The following is a 19,653-nucleotide window of genomic DNA, read 5'->3' as shown; positions in this document are numbered from 1 at the left end:
GGGCCGTGTCTCCTTTTTAGAAAGTTTATTTGATTAACACATTTTTTAAATTAAATTTATGAATATTGCATACAAATTATAACGTCTCTTAAATTTTTACAAAAATTTGAAACACTCACTGTGTCTGGCAACTGTTCCAAAGCTACCCAAACCATCCGAAACACCTGAAGGTTCAAGCGTTCTTCTGAAACTTCCCGAAACCCAAGTTTCTGAAAAAGTTTCTTCGCATCATCAGTGCATAATGTTGATCAGCAAAATGGATAATGCTTTCTTATGCCTTGGTTACCTTGCAGCCTTCGACGCTCAGCTGCTTAGGCCGTGATAGACCTGCACATCCAGAATGGGCACCTACAGCAGGTGCTCGGGCACGTGGTGTCTTTCAAGCACCAGGGAGAGCAGGCGAGGCCCGGGGAACAGGCGACGCCCCAAGAACTGGCCAGGCCTGAACCACCCGAGCTGTTCCTGATGCCTCTCCGCAACATGGAACAGCTTAGTGCTGCAGAAGCGTAGCTGAAGAACTTCACCAACAGGAGACTGCCGGTATTTATGTGTCCTCTTTTTTACAATATTGACGGGTATAAGGCTGCGATTCTTACTTTGTGGTTTAACTTGGGCCTTTTACCGTAATATTTCAAATGGATGCCCACCCAAACTATGTTTTAAGCACAGTCGGTGGCAAATTAAAAATGAGTAAGTTGCGCTACCTTCATTACGGGCCTTCTGTTATTTATAACAGCAGAGTGCATGCACAGCCAATGCACAATGGAAGGCTATTTGTTGTAAGGGGTACCCTTAAACTGAACCCTGCAATAGAATTGTGTCAAGGTGACGCAACGCCAGTTGCACGTTTTGCAAGTCAGCTTTAGTAGCCTGCGTAAAGTTTTTGCAATTGTTAAACTGCGTTTCATAGAGGCTACTGAAGGGAGAAATGATAGACGGTGGCCACCAAAAATTAAATATTTGTGCATCATTACATTTTTGAACAGTTCTTTCCACCTGAAGGTCGTGTAGACGAGAGGCCTTCATATGCATCCTCATTGAATGGCATTTTAAGTCTTTTTCAACTGCCGCTTCTTGAAATATTTTAAAGTAAAACATTTCACAACGGGGGAAGTAAAATCGCCCAACACATTTGCCTTTGGGTGCTTACAATATGTCGGCCTGCAAATAATCATAAATCATGCTGATTTGCTACGACACTTCTGCCCGTTTTATCCTTAGAAGTTAAATTCCGCACCTGCAACAACTCTCGCCGTGAGTATGTGTGCGGAGCACGCACAAACCTGCCTGCGTGCTTTTTGTGTTTAATGCTTGCTTGACAGAAGGATCGAGATGCTGTAGTATATATTGGGCTTCTTTTGGTTTTGTTCCTGTTCTCACTTGAGGCTATAGTCTAGAGATGTAAATATTTAGGGCGATAAATTCATTTGTGCTTTCGGCATCTGCTACAGAAGTAAAGGTACATGCTTGAAAATAACTTTTAGCCTGGTCTAAAATCGCTTTTGAGTGTGCCCACCATATGCATATGCCCAAACAAATTTGTAAGGGGTTGCCAGATAAATCTTAATTAACTCCATCTTTACTTTATATTAGTAGTGCATTTCCAAAATGAGATGTTAACCAGTCCTAACCGAAGGTCACCCTATGAGAGGAAATCAAAATTTCCAAGGTGAAAGAGTAACTGTCATTGCATCTGCCACTTTATTCAGGGGGTGTGAGTGCATGCGCAGCTGTGTCTCCAGGCATAGCATACGGTAGTCGCACAAGCGATTATTACACGAGGCGAGCTTGAGCTGAGTAAGTTGGTTCATTGACCTACAGGGCCACCACTGAGTCAGCACTAAACAAAAATATGGAAAGATAACTACTCATACTGTGCTGCTGTTGCCATTTTTTGCAACTATGATGACGGTTTTGGTCAATTCCTGCCTTTTTATGCCTTTTTCAATTCCAGTCTTCGTAAAGTTGTAAAATGGGTGATAAATTTGCAGGGTGACTAGCCGGCAGCTAGACTAAGCTTTAACAAAGTCAAGATGTGCTGGGTCTTGAATGCATTGTTTTGAGAACCACATACATTATTAAAATTACCGAGTGGATGCTGATGGGCAAAGAGGATCCATCAAAACGTTTGCACAATTTGAATGTTGCAACGAATTTGACTGACTAATGAGATTTAGCGGAGTATGAAGGGAAATATTTTAATCTTTCTGGTTTCGTCTAAGACAGGTAGAGTTGCCATATATTCTAATATTTTTTATTCTCTCTCTAGTAAATATTGTAACCTTTTGATGCATGTATAGTGTGGCTTGCTGCATTTACCTGGGCATTCACATTCTCTTACTTGAGACATGTTCATACCATTGTATCTGCATATAAATAACTTCATTGACATATTGAGAACACATTTTGTCTTTCTAGGAGGAGCAGCTCGTGTCTCTAGGAGACAGCAAGAACCTGCAGAAGGTGGTGCGAGAGGTGGTGGGACGCCTGTTCTCAATGCAAGTCCAGGAGCAGTTCTCCGGCCCTTCTGGGCTACCAAGGAAAGTCAAGGTTCAAGGACGCCGTGATGTGTAAGGTGGTCATCGGTAATGCATATTCTTTACTAGCTATTAAATTGATGGTATCTCTATTGGAGCTCAATAGACAAGCACAATCTTTGAAATATGTTGACAATTAAAGGGAAACTGAAACACTTCTTGACAAAAAAACGAGTTATAGGTGACTTCTGGCACATTTTTGTCCTGTGAATCTGAATATCGCTTTCGTTTTCCCCGAAGGTGTAACTAGACGCGAGAAAACACGAAAAGCCTCAGAGCAGTCGTGACGTCGTACTAGGATCTTTGGGGCGCCAAGCATGTGTCGCTCGTGTGGGCGGCGCGTGCAATTGCAAGCTTGCCAGTTGTATTTTTCCACACTGACGCCAGTTGTGGCGTCTATTTCTGACCTTTTTACAAATTCAAGAGTTCACGTGCATAGGTTTGACAGGAGCTGAAGATGAGCGAGAGCAGAAATTCCGAAAACTCTCAGCATGACGTCACGCCCCGGGAAGGAGGGACTTCAGCTGTACTTTAGAAATTATTTTCTGCAGCCTCCATGCTCCAGATTGAAAAAATAAACTCTATATTCGTGATCCTGGAGGCCATATCAAGACGATTTTTGGTGTTCTTCCTCAAATACAGAACAGCTTCAGTTTCCCGTTAAGTCTTGCGATATGCAAAATTTAAATCGTAAATTCCTGTCGTTTTTTTTTTTTTTTAATTTGATTTGCATTTTTTATTATGAATATCTCCTGTGTTAGCATTCTCGGAACCTTCATACTGAAAAGCAGCGTTTTGAAGGAACTGTGAAAAAAGGTTTTTGTTGGTCTTGTCTTGTTATCCTGTTAGTTTCCAGGTTGAAAATCTAATGACGACCATTTAGAAGCCTTGGTCTGTAGAGTGTCAGTTGGAAGTTTTGCTCTTTTTTTAGCCACTCGTCTCTGCGCCCCACCCCTTCTCGCCCCCCGCCCCGTCTCGCCCCCCATTTCACATTAATAGGATGTTGCGTGAAATAGCCATATGCCTCCATAGAATCTGCACCTTAGCGTGGTAGCCAAACCCACAATCTCCACCTCTGTGGTGCTCTCTTTCTGTCACCTTTGAATTGCAGGCTAGGTGAGGGACCTATATTTACACAAAGGAAACGCTCACAAACTGCAGTGTGTGAACAGCACCTTCTGTGTAGCTAATATGCAAGATATTGGCTTCCCCTATCCCTCAACTAATCTGTGTGATCTGACAATTCTCTTTACAGGTGCCATACAAAGTTGCACTCGTGCAGAAGTGGCTGACGGGCAGGGAGGCGGGCAAGGGCAATAGAGTTAAAAAGACGGACACTCCACTGGTGGTTCCAACCGCCTTTGACGATGAGGGACACTCTGGCTGAGGAGCTAGCTGCTATGGATGCACGAGTCACAATAAAGAATGTCACGGTAAAAAAAATTTTGTATGTTCCCTTCTTGTACTACCCACAATATGCATCTGGGCGACAGATGAATGGGACATGTCGTCTCAACGAGTATACAATAATTGCCATGAGTATACTGTATACATGGAGAAAGTCAATTGTTCACACAGAATTGTTTCTTAAAATCGCACAAATACTAAACCGTTTTTTTTTTTTCAATTCAAGTCCGAAAAAGATGTTAAAAACGGTCAGCACCTATAAAAGATATGGAAACCAATAAAATAGTTCGGACTGAGAAATTTAGCATTTCTCATTTAAGTCAATTTGATCTACTGAGAAGTTAGCTGTTCAAAAATGCAGTAGGATGTCATTCCTGGGCTTTAAAGCCTGACACAGCTAGCATTCTGCTGGTTCTCTGCTGGGTACACTGAATGACGCATACGCTGGTGCTGATCCGCAATTTCTCGGGCACTGACCCGCAATTACGCTGGCACTGATCTGATTTTACGCTGGGACTAATCCGCAATTGGACTGGCTCTGACCCGGAAACACGCTGGCACACTGATGGTTTCCTACCGTACCACCGGTTCCATGCCGGGGATCTGTGTCGGGAGCTCGCTGGGAACATCCCGTATTCCCGGCATCCCGGTTTCCCAATAAGTTCCCGGTACCGGCCGGATTCCGGCATTGGGCCCGGCCGATGTCGCCCCTTGGGGCGTTTCCGGTACTGGCCGGTATCGGTATCCCGGCAGGCCAATACCGCCCCATCCCCAACCCGGCGTGTTGTGCTACTTGGGATAGCCGCGTTCCTGACGCCGCTGTAATTGGCGTCATCCGTTGCTGCAGCTACTTTCTCTCCCGTCAGACAAATTCCTCCGATTCTTCCAGAGATACCTGTAACTATTTTGTTTACACATCAGATATGCACTTACCGGGGAGAATACAGAATAATCTTTAAGATACACGATATCTCTTAAACAAATTTTGAAATTAACCAAAAAGGCAAAGATGTACGTTTCGATAATTCGTTTATTTGTGTTAACCAAAAAGCAGCAAAATGCGTGAACATGGTGTACCAAAAATAAACGTGCGGTAATAAAATCCGTAGCGCAGACAAAGTTTAAAAATGCCTGGCTAAAAGTGCATAAATTGGTACTATAACCACTTTTCAGGCGCCCAAGGTTCAGTTTCCCGTAAAATGTCGGACCCAACCTCCCAGGCAATTTATCTGGTGGCGCTAAACATACGTTGGTCAGAGGCACTAATTTCAGACAGACAGTTGATTAAAGGTTCTTCATTTTCTTACCCCAAGTAATGAGGACCAGGCCTAGTCGAACCTTGCACAGCTGCCTAAAGCTGACACGTCCAATGGGCCTTTTATACCGTTGAAGACTGTACACGTAAGCCTTGGCACATCAGGGTGTTTGATCTTGAACGGATACTGAACCGAAACTTGGAACTCGCAAAGCAAGGCTGGAACGATAGGCGGGACGCTGCCAAACCCAAAATCATAAAATATGTAGCGATATCTCTAAGGGATAGCCGCTGTTTTGGAAGACAAGTGCGGGATTGAACACGGCCGACGAGGCCGACGACACGCGGCACGTCAAGATTTTTATTCCCTCTCCTCTTCACGTCGTCCCTCCGAGCAGGTGAACCGAAGCGAAAAGGAGAGAAACGAGGCCGCTTCCCTTATTCTCAAATTCTTTAAGAGGATCGTGACGTCATAGTCTTCGCTTAATCGCGCCCTTCGTTTCCAAATACACGGCCATCCGTTTGAGATATCGATCTATGAGTGATGTTTTGGAGTTCGTAGCGTCCTCTTAAACGCTACTGCGGCCTTATTTTGCGAAATTCAAATTCCGGTTCCGCATCCCTTTAAATCGAAGTGCTTTTTTTTTAATAGACGGCGAAGTTAGGTTGGACGAGTTCTGTCATTACCATGTATCTATGAGGCTCGGCAGACTTCCAATGAGAGAAGACAGTCACCCTAGCGGACTAATTACCTAAAATTTCCTCATTAACTTTTTTAATTATTGATTCTTGGTATCATGTTGGAATTTCAGTACTGGTGGCAATAACTATAAGAGGCCAGACCAATTTAAAAAATTCGCGAAATGGATTTTTTTATATATTAATCAATCAATTTTCGCGTTTCTTCTCCCCATTTAAAAATTGCGCTAAAAAGGCATCGAGTAGACTTTTCACTATCACGGTTGGAACAGTGACATCTGCATTTAAAAATGTAGTCGCAATCTCGGCAGAATATCCTTTGTGGGTGAACCCACGAGACAAGTGACGACACCAAAACGACTACGTCACACTTCCAAGTGTTATTGTGGGCAGTGTTTATTCCGCTTTCTTGCACGTAATTTTTAAAGGGACACTCACAGGGTATTTATGCTCGCCGAGGTTTTTAGTTCTACGTGACATATGGGAGCCCAACTAGCCACGACGAAATTTGCGGTTCGAAATTCGGTTTCTTTCCGCCCGAAAACCGCCGATCAAGAACTGGCTGCATTGAGTCCCGCTCACTCTCTTTTCCGTAGTCACGGGACGCTTTCTAAGGTTTAGACACAACTACCAGATTTGATCAAAGTCGTACTTCATTGAAGGAACACACTCAATATTCAAAATAGAAAAAAAGACGAAACCCATTTTTGGCGGCTTCTAAAAAGCTGTAATTACGTTGATTAAAAAAATAGTTGGGCAGAGAGCCGGAAGCATTACCATGAAGAGGTCCCCAGTAAGTACAATTAAGAAAAAAAAAATCCCCCGCATTTCAGTGGAAAGATGTCGGCTTTACACGCAGCGGGCTCAGGTTCCATCCCTAACAGAGGCGTACTTGTATTTTTTTTTTACTAACAATTTTGCGGTGTTTATTATTATTTTTTTTTTTTTTTTGCTATCATCACAAAAAAAAAAAAATTGTTGCGGACGATGGGTCCCTGAATTAAATGGCATGAGATTCCCTCTTTGACACCCTCGAACTCAATGTATAGTCACTTTCCACAAAATGCAAGGAGCATATGAGTCGGGTAGCGCCCGCTTTCCGAGGTTCCCAAAACTGTTTTACAGAAATTGCAGCCAGCCATTGGTACCGATCCCGTTGATTTCGGAAACATGTGCAGACTCTGGCACACAATGCCACTTTTTTCGGACGCAGGACATGCGAAGCAGCTCTTCACGCAACATCTTGTGGGTATTCTTTTCGTAGCCGATCACGGGAATTCACCAGGGGCACTCACTCCTCATCTCCAACTCTTTAATGTACGAAACAACTCATCTTGAAGCGCAGAACACCGAGCGGAACAAACATAACTGCAAAGAAATCGCACGGCAAACAGTTCCCGCAATGTATGTCGTCTGCTACGCGCGGCAAAAGAAAAAAAAAAAAAAAAAAAAGAGACGGAAAAGAAAAAGAGCACGGTCGTGTGTAGCCACGTGACTTCCGGCACTCTCTCTCTTGTGTGCGCGGTTTCGGTTTCGGTTTCGGACAGTTGCGTTTTTTGGCTTTATTAAAAATATACGTTACTTTGTGCCAAAATATTAATTGAGTAGTCTTCCGAGACCATAATAAATCGTCCGGCAAACAATTAAAAAAAAAGTTAGGGGGTGCAAGTGTCCGCTCGTGAAGAACAATTACATTTTCGCAAGTTTATTAAATTGTTCTGGCCTGTAATGGTAATAGCCGTCAAAACTGCAATTCCAACAAGATCCCTAAAACCAATAACTAAAAAAGGAATTAGGATGTTTCAGAGAATTATTCAACTAACCGTGACCATCATCCCCTCAACTCATATCCGCAGAGCACGATAAATACATGGCAAAGACAGAACTCGTCTAACTTTCACCCCCTATCATTAAAAAAAACTACTGTTCAAATAAAATCACACACCCTGAATAGTTCTTTGTAACGTTCCAGTTATTTGTGATTATTTTAGTTATTTTTTATGATTAGTTGTTATTTTTTCATTTCATTTAAATATTGCATTTAATTTAATTTAGTATTAGTTTCATCTAATTTAGTTATTTTTTTACGTATTTACAAACATGGAGCTTTCATGCAATGCAAAGTATAATTAGAGCAAAAACAATATTAGTATGACATGTATGGAGCGAAATGCGGAAACAGGCTGAGTGTGCTCAGCAGACTGGTTGACGGCAATATCAAAATTTACAAAACGAATATATCAGGCACAATTTTATCAAATGCCTTCCACTGAATTGTGGACATATTGCTTCGAGAGGTTTGACATTTTAAAATAGAATAAAGCTTTGTATATGATGGTGTCTCAGCTTTATATGTGAAATTTAGCCAGTGCAGTACAACTGATAACCCGGGGACTTTAACGTGAATCATGCAGTAGTGACACACGACCGCACGCCGGTACGATGCTCATCCAGATCTAAGCGGGGAGGGGTAGGGATTGAACCGAGCATCCCTGGGTTCAGCAGCTCGACCTTCCGCTGCACGTGCTCCGAGCTGGAGAGCGCTAGCCGACTCGTCCACCGATCCCCCATTTTTATATTAATCAAATTAGTAAACTATGCAGTAGATCTCAATGTACCCTGAAAGTTTAACCCGTTAAATCTTTCTATGATGTCAGCGCACAAATGCTTCTTGTGATATTGCTTCTTTTGTTAATGTATATAAAATTTTAAATGAAAGGGTAGCTTCGAAGTGGCATTACCTGCTGCTATGTAAATATTCACATCCATATCTATCCGAGTGCTCCCGCGAAGACTTTCACGCAATTCTAAAAACAAGAGGTTGGAGATACAACAAAATCGTTTAGCCTTTCCACTTTGGTGATGAAGGAGGACCAGCGAAGCTGTAATATGGTGGCACGACCTCAAGGACGGCGTCCAGGACGACTTCTCGGACGACCTCGAGGACAACGCCTAAAGGACGACGCCTAAGACGACCTCAAGGACGTCAAGCACGACCTCAAGGACGACGCCAAGTACGACCTCACGGTCGACGCCAAGTACGACCTTACGGTCGACGTCTTGGAGAACCTCGAGAGCGACCTCACGGACGACTTCTAGGACGACCTCGAGAACGACGCCTAAAGGACGACGCCTAAGACGACCTCAAGGACGTCAAGCACGGCCTCAAGGACGACGCCAAGTACGACCTCACGGTCGACGTCTTGGAGAACCTCAAGAGCGACCTCAAGGACGACTTCTAGGACGACCTCGAGGACGACCTCAAGGACGGCGTCTAGGACGACCTCAAGGACGACTTCTAGGACGACACCTAGCGAAATTCACCCTTTCCACTCTGGCTAAAACCAGAGTGGAAAGGCTGGAAAGGTTGCCGCCATCTATGAGCGATGGTAGCAACCAGACACAGGCAAGCGGATATTCTAGTTGGCGCTGTCGCTCATAGATGGCGGTAGCTGTCCAGAGGTTTGCGTCGACATTCATTTGGTGACGGACACAAAACTGGGGAAACTAGCCCTGAACAGCTCGGCTGTAATAAAACGGTCAGGCGTCTGCACGCCTTCTATTGTCGCAGGTTCGTGTAGAAGAGTATAAGCGTGAAGTTCTGGTTCACTGTTCGACCGATGCTGAATTTGTCCCAAACTACAAGGCACGACTGGTATCGGCGAATGACATTAGAACAATAAAAAACACAATAAAATAAAAAGCTGGCGTCATCAAGAAGTGGAAGCCCAGTAATGGGCATTCAAACTGGCGGTTGAGCTGCATTGGCAAAGCGGTTGTCGATGCGGTTCCCGAGTTGCCCCGTTCAGAAACACTGTAACGCGGTGGGCGGTTTATCAGCGATCACGCGTGATATTTCGGGTCTTGCGTTCGGCAACCTTCTTTTATAGTCGAAAATATGGCTTAGTATACAATCCAAAGCCGAATTTAACCTACTCTGATACTGGAACTATTTCTCCGTGCTGTTCGCACGCATCGCGAGTTCAGGCAAAAGAAAATAAAATGCACGGAATCGCCAAACTGCGCCGACGATTGCAGTTTGCTCAAAAGCAAAGCCCAGGCCGGCCCGCCTTGTTGACTCCGAAGGAAATGCCCCAGACCCCCTTTTTTTAACTGGATCCTTCCCGTATTAATAGCTGACCTTGTTTTCGGAATAAGATGAGCAGCTCTTCCCCAGCGTCGTTCGATTTATAATCTCGGGATAGTGGGGGCATTGGTAGTGTGCGGTGATGGGCTCTCGTCACACGGCAATCGAGTATCCTCTTTGACACTGAACTAAAATAAACGCCGTATGGACTATCTACGTATCACATGGTATGTATACCTTGTTTCTTCAGTACGTGCACTTCATTCCTTTCGGTTGTAGGAACGCAACGAATTAGTTCGGTGCCCCGCCAGCTTCCCCATAATTTGTTGACTACGTAATTACGCTCACGACATCTAAACAATTTTCCGTTGTGGTCATGTACGGTGCAGAATGCAGGTGGTTTTCAGCTGTTTTTGTGACTGCCAAATTGCGTACAAAATTTGTCGCTTTGGGTGGTCGTAGGAGGGTTCCGATTTTAATGGGCAAGGATAAATAAGGCAACGCAGTGACAGGCATTCGCACCCCGATTAGCAAACAAGCAAGCTTATTTCATTTATTTCAACCTTAAAGGCCCAGTCGAAACCATCCAAGTGAAGCCAGTTAACATTTTAAAATGACAACGACTGGGCAGGCGAGCTGGCAACAATGAATCATAATGTGACACCTGAAACTGTGGTGCGGAAAAGTTAAGAAACTTTCAAGTCGAACAAATAGACACAAGTAGGGAAACGTGTCAATGACGTCCTGAGTAGAGCATTAAGACTCTTTCCTACTGGTTTTGTTTTCTTCGATTTTAAAATATTGTTATTTTCCCGCACCACATTTTCACGTGTTGAATTATGACTAAAATTATGAGCCGATTGTTTTTGTGGCGGATTCCACTGACGGAGGTAAACATCACGTTTCTTAGCTGATATATCTGCTCAAACAATAGGACTACAACGCTTAGGATGTCTAACCAGCGACCGCTGCCATCTTGAGTCGAAAGTCGGCGTCGTGTTGCGATTGGCTGCCGCTTCGCTGCTCGCGAACGCTTTCGGCAGAAGTCAACGTTTGGCAGAAGGCAGGAGCGGTCGACAAATACGCGCCCCAACCGCGCGATCTGAGGCACTTTGCGATTTAAAACGCAAGGATCCGCTTCCAGTCTGCACTGAGGACAATTTCATAGGGAAGAAAAAAAGGCTTGTTCCACTTGGTTTCAAGAAGTCTCCACACGTCGACCTAAGTAAAGGCTGGAATCATTAACTTGGTGAAGCATAGTAACTGTGCAACAACACTATTTCTACCAAGAGAGTCTGGAAACCTGTATTTGTTTTGCGACTTTAAGACCACCATCAACATTTTGGTCATGACCGACAATTATCTACTTCTATATATGAATTTAGTTTTTAGCATCCACCTATATTGTGTCTCAGACAACCGCGCCAGGAGGTTGTCGTTAGTGACACGATGGAGCAACGGGAGAAGTTACACAATCCATGTGCGAGTAAACCAGAGTCAATTTTAATAAAAGAGAAACTGTTTATAATGATGGATCAAGAGAACAAGCGTTTTATGCCGCATGTTTGATACTGTAGAGGCTTTTGATTTCTAATTCTTACATACTTCTTAAAGAAACGAGATGAGCGCTACTAAAGGAGTGCTGGATTTACCAGGTACTGATCATGCTTGACAGACATTAGATGAGGAAATAACTGTCAGGGTAAATTTACTAATTAAAAAATGTGTTAAATACATTTTTTAAATATTTGTTAGGGTTTTTGTTGCAAAATCAGTATTGAAGGCAATTACTTATCGAGGTCAAACGAATTTAAAGAATTTGCCAAAATCTAGAAGGTTTTTAGACACGATTTCCTCAATTCTAATGTTTTTTGTCCCATTTGAAATGAAAATTGCGCGAAAAAAGAAAGCCGCAAACCCAAAATAACGCTAAGAAGAGAGATATAGTTGTTCGAGTCATGTCGTCATTCGATTTGTCGGCGCAACCAGCTAGGACATGCTGCCAAGATAGTCACGTCATTATTGAAACGAGTGCGTCCCTCTTCCAAGTTTGAAGCGTCGCTGTGATCAAACCTTGCAGCGCTTTCTCTTTGCGCATAATTTTTAAATTGGGTCTAAAATTGAAAATTTCGAATTTTTAATATTAAAAACTATTCAATATTTAAAAATATATTCAAATTTATCTGACGTCTAAAAGTAATTACCCTCAATACTGCAATTGCAACATGACCCCTAAAACCAATCATTTAAAAGTAATTAAAAATTATGGATAATTAGTCAACCTACCATGATTATTATTCGCTTATCTGATGTCCAGCGGACGTGAAAAATACATTGTGACTATAGACTTCATCTAACACTCATCTCCTTTTTTTTCAAAAGCCTGTTTGGTTTAAAAGCAAACACCCTGTATTTACTATCCAATATGAAATCAAGAAACTAAACGCTACGGCTTTACTTTTCCCATCACTAACCGCCTAGTGTTTCCCGTACATGCGTGTGGCAGCAAGTGTGTCCGTTTCCATTTCAACCATAGAGCTGATTTTTAGTACCAGCGCTCGCAAAAACTGCCTGAAACTTTGCTTACCGGCTTGAGAATTTCCTGTTTTGTTTATAATTTGCTGCCTGTGAGAAAAGTCAAGTATTAAAATATTTCAAACGGACTTCTAGCTTTTCCATCTTCGTACGCAGACAATAAAAAAGTAAATGCAATATTATTTTTATTTTCCTAAGCAGAAAAAACAAAAAAAGCGACATCGCGCAATGTTCGCCGTTAATGAAGCTATATAAGATGAAAAAAAATTGCACTAACAACACGTTTTCTAGCCCCTATTCAGTTGTCCAAAAAGCAATGAGTTCAGTCGAGTTTAATTACTTCAAAAGTGCTCAAGAGAGCCCTGTACATGAGGGTCAAGAATCTTCCATAATGTACACAACAATAAAAATAAGAAGAAAACTCGAAAAAATAACACTATACACACTTCACAAAAATAAATCACATTTCACGGATTTTATTATTTTTTCACCTTTGTGGGCAATGTGCGTAGGCAATGAGTTGCAGTTGGCAATGGCAAGAGAGAATAGAGAGTTTTGACATTCTTTAGTTCTGAAGAACTAACGCGGAACTTTGAGGGGATGATCAAAGCGCTTGGAAATGTAAGATGGGTTCTGAAATTGGTGTTGGCTGCTAAACTCAGATGATGAAGAGTTTAAGTCTAGGTGTTTTTATAGCTGTTACACTCAAGGTATACGAGTAGTCATGAGTAACTTAAAGTGATGCTTTATTTTCTATCGATTCAAATGTATGATATGGTATGCTAGAGTGAACACCAGATGATGCTAGTGAATTCTAGTTTTGACCTGACTAAAGTCTTATATGAGGTCAGTTTTACAGTCTATGATGAGCGAAAAAGATTGCGTTTATGATGAGTCAATAACACCGTGTCCATGCATTGGACACGGTGTTATTGACGTGTTCATTCCAAGTGAGGTTCGCCGCAAACGTGAGTCCTAGGTACTTCTAAGTACTAACTTTCTCTCTGTCTCCGTCGTTGAGTGTATATTTCTTTTGTGATGAAGAGGGCCGGCTTGCAAATAATACATATTTAGCTTTATTGTTTTTTTTATGTTTAATTGCCATGTGTGAAATTATATTTAGACCCTGGTGTAATAAGTCTTGATCACCCGGCTTAGTGATAGGACGATAAATAACACAATCACCAGCGAATGTTCTTATGTGGGATGATAACTTGAGTGCGAGGTCGTTAATATATATTATAAATGAAAGTGGTACAAGGAGGCTGACCTGTGAAACCCCCGAATTCACTACTGATTTCGGAGTTTCTCTACCCAATGTACGTAGCTTGATTACGGCTACTGATGAAGTTAGCAATTCGTCGTATGATAACAGGATGAATGTTGACGTGATGTAGCTTATAGGGTAAACGTTTATGGGGCACGGTATTCAAGGATCTAGAACGTAGCGATTCGGTGTTTGATAACGGGTTGAATGTTGAGTTGATTTAGCTTATAGAGTAAACGCTTATGAGGCGCGGTATCAAAGGATCTAGCAAGTACGGATTTGCTGTATGATAACGGGATGAATGTTGAGTTGATTTAGCTTATAGAGTAAACGTCTATGGGGCGCGGTATCGAAGGATCTAGCAACTAGCGATTCGGTGCATGATAACGGGATGAATGTTGAGTTGATCTAGCTTAGAGAGTGAACGCTTATGGGGCGCGGTATCGAAGGATCTAACAAGTAGCGATTCGCTGTATGATGATGGGATGAATGTTGAGTTGAGTTAGCTTATAGAGTAAACGTTTATGGGGCACGTTATCGAAGGATCTAGCAAGTAGTGATTCGCTGTATGATAACGGGATGAATGTTGAGTTGAGTTAGCTTATAGAGTAAACGTTTATGGGGCACGTTATCGAAGGATCTAGCAAGTAGTGATTCGCTGTATGATAACGGGATGAATGTTGAGTTGAGTTAGCTTATAGAGTAAACGTTTATGGGGCACGTTAACGAAGGATCTAGCAAGTGGTGATTCGCTGTACGATAACGGGATGAATGTTGGGTTGATTTAGCTTATAGAGTAAACGTTTATGGGGCACGTTATCGAAGGATCTAGCAAGTAGTCATTCGCTGTACGATAACGGGATGAATATTGAGTTGATTTAGCTTATAGAGTAAACGTTTATGGGGCACGTTATCGAAGGATCTAGCAAGTAGTGATTCGCTGTATGATAACGGGATGAATGTTGAGTTGAGTTAGCTTATAGAGTAAACGTTTATGGGGCACGTTATCGAAGGATCTAGCAAGTAGTCATTCGCTGTACGATAACGGGATGAATGTTGAGTTGATTTAGCTTATAGAGTAAACGTTTATGGGGCACGTTATCGAAGGATCTAGCAAGTAGCGATTCGCTGTTTGATAACGGGATAAATGTTGAGTTGATTTAGCTTATAGAGTAAACGTTTATGGGGCACGTTAACGAAGGATCTAGCAAGTGGTGATTCGCTGTACGATAACGGGATGAATGTTGGGTTGATTTAGCTTATAGAGTAAACGTTTATGGGGCACGTTATCGAAGGATCTAGCAAGGAGTCATTCGCTGTACGATAACGGGATGAATGTTGAGTTGATTTAGCTTATAGAGTAAACGTTTATGGGGCACGTTATCGAAGGATCTAGCAAGTAGCGATTCGCTGTTTGATAACGGGATAAATGTTGAGTTGATTTAGCTTATAGAGTAAACGTTTATGGGGCACGTTAACGAAGGATCTAGCAAGTAGTGATTCGCTGTACGATAACGGGATGAATGTTGAGTTGATTTAGCTTATAGAATAAATGTGTATGGGGCACGTTATCGAAGGATCTAGCAAGTAGTCATTCGCTGTACGATAACAGGATGAATGTTGAGTTGATTTAGCCTATAGAGTAAACGTTTATGGGGAACGTTATCGAAGGATCTAGCAAGTAGCGATTCGCTGTATGATAACGGGATGAATGTTAAGTTCAGTTAGCTTATAGAGTAAACGTTTATGGGGCACGTTATCGAGGGATCTAGCAAGTAGTGATTCGCTGTTTGGTAACGGGATGAATGTTGAGTTGATTTAGCTTATAGAGTAAAAGTTTATGGGGTGCGGTATCAAAGGATCCAGCATGTAGCGATTCCCTGTTTGACAACGGGATGAATGTTGAGTTGATTTAGCTTCTAGTGTAAACGTTCATGGGGCGCGGTATCGAAGGATCTAGCAAGTAGTGATTCGCTGTACGATAACGGGATGAATGTTGAGTTGATTTAGCTTATAGAGTAAACGTTTATGGGGGCACGTTATCGAAGGATCTAGCAAGTAGGGATTCGCTGTATGATAACGGGATGAACGTTTAGTTGAGTTAGCTTATAGAGTGAACGTTTATGGGGCACGTTATCGAAGGATCTAGCAAGTAGTGATTCGCTGTACGATAACGGGATGAATGTTGAGTTGATTTAGCTTATAGAGTAAACGTTAATGGGGCACGTTATCGAAGGATCTAGCAAGTAGCGATTCGCTGTATGATAACGGGATGAATGTTAAGTTCAGTTAGCTTATAGAGTAAACGTTTATGGGGCACGTTATCGAGGGATCCAGCAAGTAGTGATTCGCTGTTTGATAACGGGATGAATGTTGAGTTGGTTTAGCTTATAGAGTAAAAGCTTATAGGGCGCGGTATCGAAGGATCCAGCATGTAGCGATTCCCTGTTTGACAACGGGATAAATGTTGAGTTGATTTAGCTTCTAGTGTAAACGTTCATGGGGCGCGGTATCGAAGGATCTAGCAAGTAGTGATTCGCTGTACGATAACGGGATGAATGTCGAGTTGATTTAGCTTATAGAGTAAACGTTTATGTGGGCAAGTTATCGAAGGATATAGCAAGTAGTGATTCGCTGTACGATAACGGGATGAATGTTGAGTTGATTTAGCTTATAGAGTAAACGTTTACGGGGCACGTTATCGAAGGATCTAGCAAGTAGTGATTCGCTGTACGATAACGGGATGAATGTTGAGTTGATTTAGCTTATAGAGTAAACGTTTATGGGGCACGTTATCGAAGGATCTAGCAAGTGGCGATTCGCTCTATGATAACGGGATGAATGTTGAGTTGATTTAACTTATAGAGTAAAAGTTTATGGGGCGCGGTATCGAAGGATCTAGCATGTAGCGATTCCCTGTTTACAACGGGATGAATGTTGAGTTGATTTAGCTTCTAGAGTAACCGTTCATGAGGTGCGGTATCGAAGGATCTAGCAACTGGGGATCCGCTGTATGATAACGGCATGAATGTTGAGTTGATTTAGCTTATAGAGTAAACGCTTGTAGGGCACGGTATTGAAGGATCTAGCAAGTAGTGATTCGCTGTATGATAACGGGATGAATGTTGAGTTGATTTAGCTTATAGAGTAAACATTTATGGGGCACGGTATCGAAGGATCTAGCATGTAGCATTTCGCTGTACGATAACGGGATGAATGTTGAGTTGATTTAGCTTATAGAGTAAACATTTATGGGGCACGTTATCGAAGGATCTAGCAAGTAGTGATTCGCTGTATGTTAACGGGATGAATGTTGAGTTGAGTTAGCTTATAAAGTAAACATTTATGGGGCACGGTATCGAAGGATATAGGAAGTTTCGATTTGTTGTATTATAACGGGATGAATGTTGAGTTGATTTAGCTTATAGAGTAAACGTTTATGGGGCGCGGTATTGAAGGATCTAGCAAGTAGTCATTCGCTGTACGATAACGGGATGAATGTTGAGTTGATTTAGCTTATAGAGTAAACGTTTATGGGGCACGTTATCGAAGGATGTAGCAAGTAGCGATTCGCTGTTTGATAACGGGATAAATGTTGAGTTGATTTAGCTTATAGAGTAAACGTTTATGGGGCACGTTAACGAAGGATCTAGCAAGTGGTGATTCGCTGTACGATAACGGGATGAATGTTGGGTTGATTTAGCTTATAGAGTAAACGTTTATGGGGCACGTTATTGAAGGATCTAGCAAGGAGTCATTCGCTGTACGATAACGGGATGAATGTTGAGTTGATTTAGCTTATAGAGTAAACGTTTATGGGGCACGTTATCGAAGGATCTAGCAAGTAGCGATTCGCTGTTTGATAACGGGATAAATGTTGAGTTGATTTAGCTTATAGAGTAAACGTTTATGGGGCACGTTAACGAAGGATCTAGCAAGTAGTGATTCGCTGTACGATAACGGGATGAATGTTGAGTTGATTTAGCTTATAGAATGAATGTGTATGGGGCACGTTATCGAAGGATCTAGCAAGTAGTCATTCGCTGTACGATAACGGGATGAATGTTGAGTTGATTTAGCCTATAGAGTAAACGTTTATGGGGAACGTTATCGAAGGATCTAGCAAGTAGCGATTCGCTGTATGATAACGGGATGAATGTTAAGTTCAGTTAGCTTATAGAGTAAACGTTTATGGGGCACGTTATCGAGGGATCTAGCAAGTAGTGATTCGCTGTTTGGTAACGGGATGAATGTTGAGTTGATTTAGCTTATAGAGTAAAAGTTTATGGGGTGCGGTATCAAAGGATCCAGCATGTAGCGATTCCCTGTTTGACAACGGGATGAATGTTGAGTTGATTTAGCTTCTAGTGTAAACGTTCATGGGGCGCGGTATCGAAGGATCTAGCAAGTAGTGATTCGCTGTACGATAACGGGATGAATGTTGAGTTGATTTAGCTTATAGAGTAAACGTTTACGGGGCACGTTATCGAAGGATCTAGCAAGTAGTGATTCGCTGTACGATAACGGGATGAATGTTGAGTTGATTTAGCTTATAGAGTAAACGTTTATGGGGCACGTTATCGAAGGATCTAGCAAGTGGCGATTCGCTCTATGATAACGGGATGAATGTTGAGTTGATTTAACTTATAGAGTAAAAGTTTATGGGGCGCGGTATCGAAGGATCTAGCATGTAGCGATTCCCTGTTTACAACGGGATGAATGTTGAGTTGATTTAGCTTCTAGAGTAACCGTTCATGAGGTGCGGTATCGAAGGATCTAGCAACTGGGGATCCGCTGTATGATAACGGCATGAATGTTGAGTTGATTTAGCTTATAGAGTAAACGCTTGTAGGGCACGGTATTGAAGGATCTAGCAAGTAGTGATTCGCTGTATGATAACGGGATGAATGTTGAGTTGATTTAGCTTATAGAGTAAACATTTATGGGGCACGGTATCGAAGGATCTAGCATGTAGCATTTCGCTGTACGATAACGGGATGAATGTTGAGTTGATTTAGCTTATAGAGTAAACATTTATGGGGCACGTTATCGAAGGATCTAGCAAGTAGTGATTCGCTGTATGTTAACGGGATGAATGTTGAGTTGAGTTAGCTTATAAAGTAAACATTTATGGGGCACGGTATCGAAGGATATAGGAAGTTTCGATTTGTTGTATTATAACGGGATGAATGTTGAGTTGATTTAGCTTATAGAGTAAACGTTTATGGGGCGCGGTATTGAAGGATCTAGCAAGTAGTCATTCGCTGTACGATAACGGGATGAATGTTGAGTTGATTTAGCTTATAGAGTAAACGTTTATGGGGCACGTTATCGAAGGATGTAGCAAGTAGCGACTCGCTGTTTGATAACGGGATAAATGTTGAGTTGATTTAGCTTATAGAGTAAACGTTTATGGGGCACGTTAACGAAGGATCTAGCAAGTGGTGATTCGCTGTACGATAACGGGATGAATGTTGGGTTGATTTAGCTTATAGAGTAAACGTTTATGGGGCACGTTATTGAAGGATCTAGCAAGGAGTCATTCGCTGTACGATAACGGGATGAATGTTGAGTTGATTTAGCTTATAGAGTAAACGTTTATGGGGCACGTTATCGAAGGATCTAGCAAGTAGCGATTCGCTGTTTGATAACGGGATAAATGTTGAGTTGATTTAGCTTATAGAGTAAACGTTTATGGGGCACGTTAACGAAGGATCTAGCAAGTAGTGATTCGCTGTACGATAACGGGATGAATGTTGAGTTGATTTAGCTTATAGAATGAATGTGTATGGGGCACGTTATCGAAGGATCTAGCAAGTAGTCATTCGCTGTACGATAACGGGATGAATGTTGAGTTGATTTAGCC

General features: G+C 42.1%; 1 protein-coding gene across 1 annotated transcript in view; it reads right to left on the bottom strand.

The window, feature by feature from the left end:
- LOC115320239 overlaps positions 1-19,653 on the bottom strand; it is a 52,243-nt gene that overhangs the window by 11,541 nt on the left and 21,049 nt on the right. Inside the window, exons 6-7 of the mRNA XM_040216674.1 lie at positions 12,573-12,610; positions 4,745-4,845 (exon numbers count right to left, since the gene is read on the bottom strand). Of these exons, the coding sequence (XP_040072608.1) occupies positions 4,745-4,845; positions 12,573-12,610 (139 nt within the window). The remainder of the gene's footprint in view (positions 1-4,744; positions 4,846-12,572; positions 12,611-19,653) is intronic.

Source organism: Ixodes scapularis, unplaced genomic scaffold (assembly GCF_016920785.2).
Source record: "Ixodes scapularis isolate PalLabHiFi unplaced genomic scaffold, ASM1692078v2 PGA_scaffold4__175_contigs__length_147842914, whole genome shotgun sequence".
Lineage (NCBI taxonomy): Eukaryota > Metazoa > Arthropoda > Arachnida > Ixodida > Ixodidae > Ixodes > Ixodes scapularis.
The sequence above is the reverse complement of the archived record's forward strand: the minus strand, read 5'-3'. Positions and strand labels throughout refer to the sequence as shown.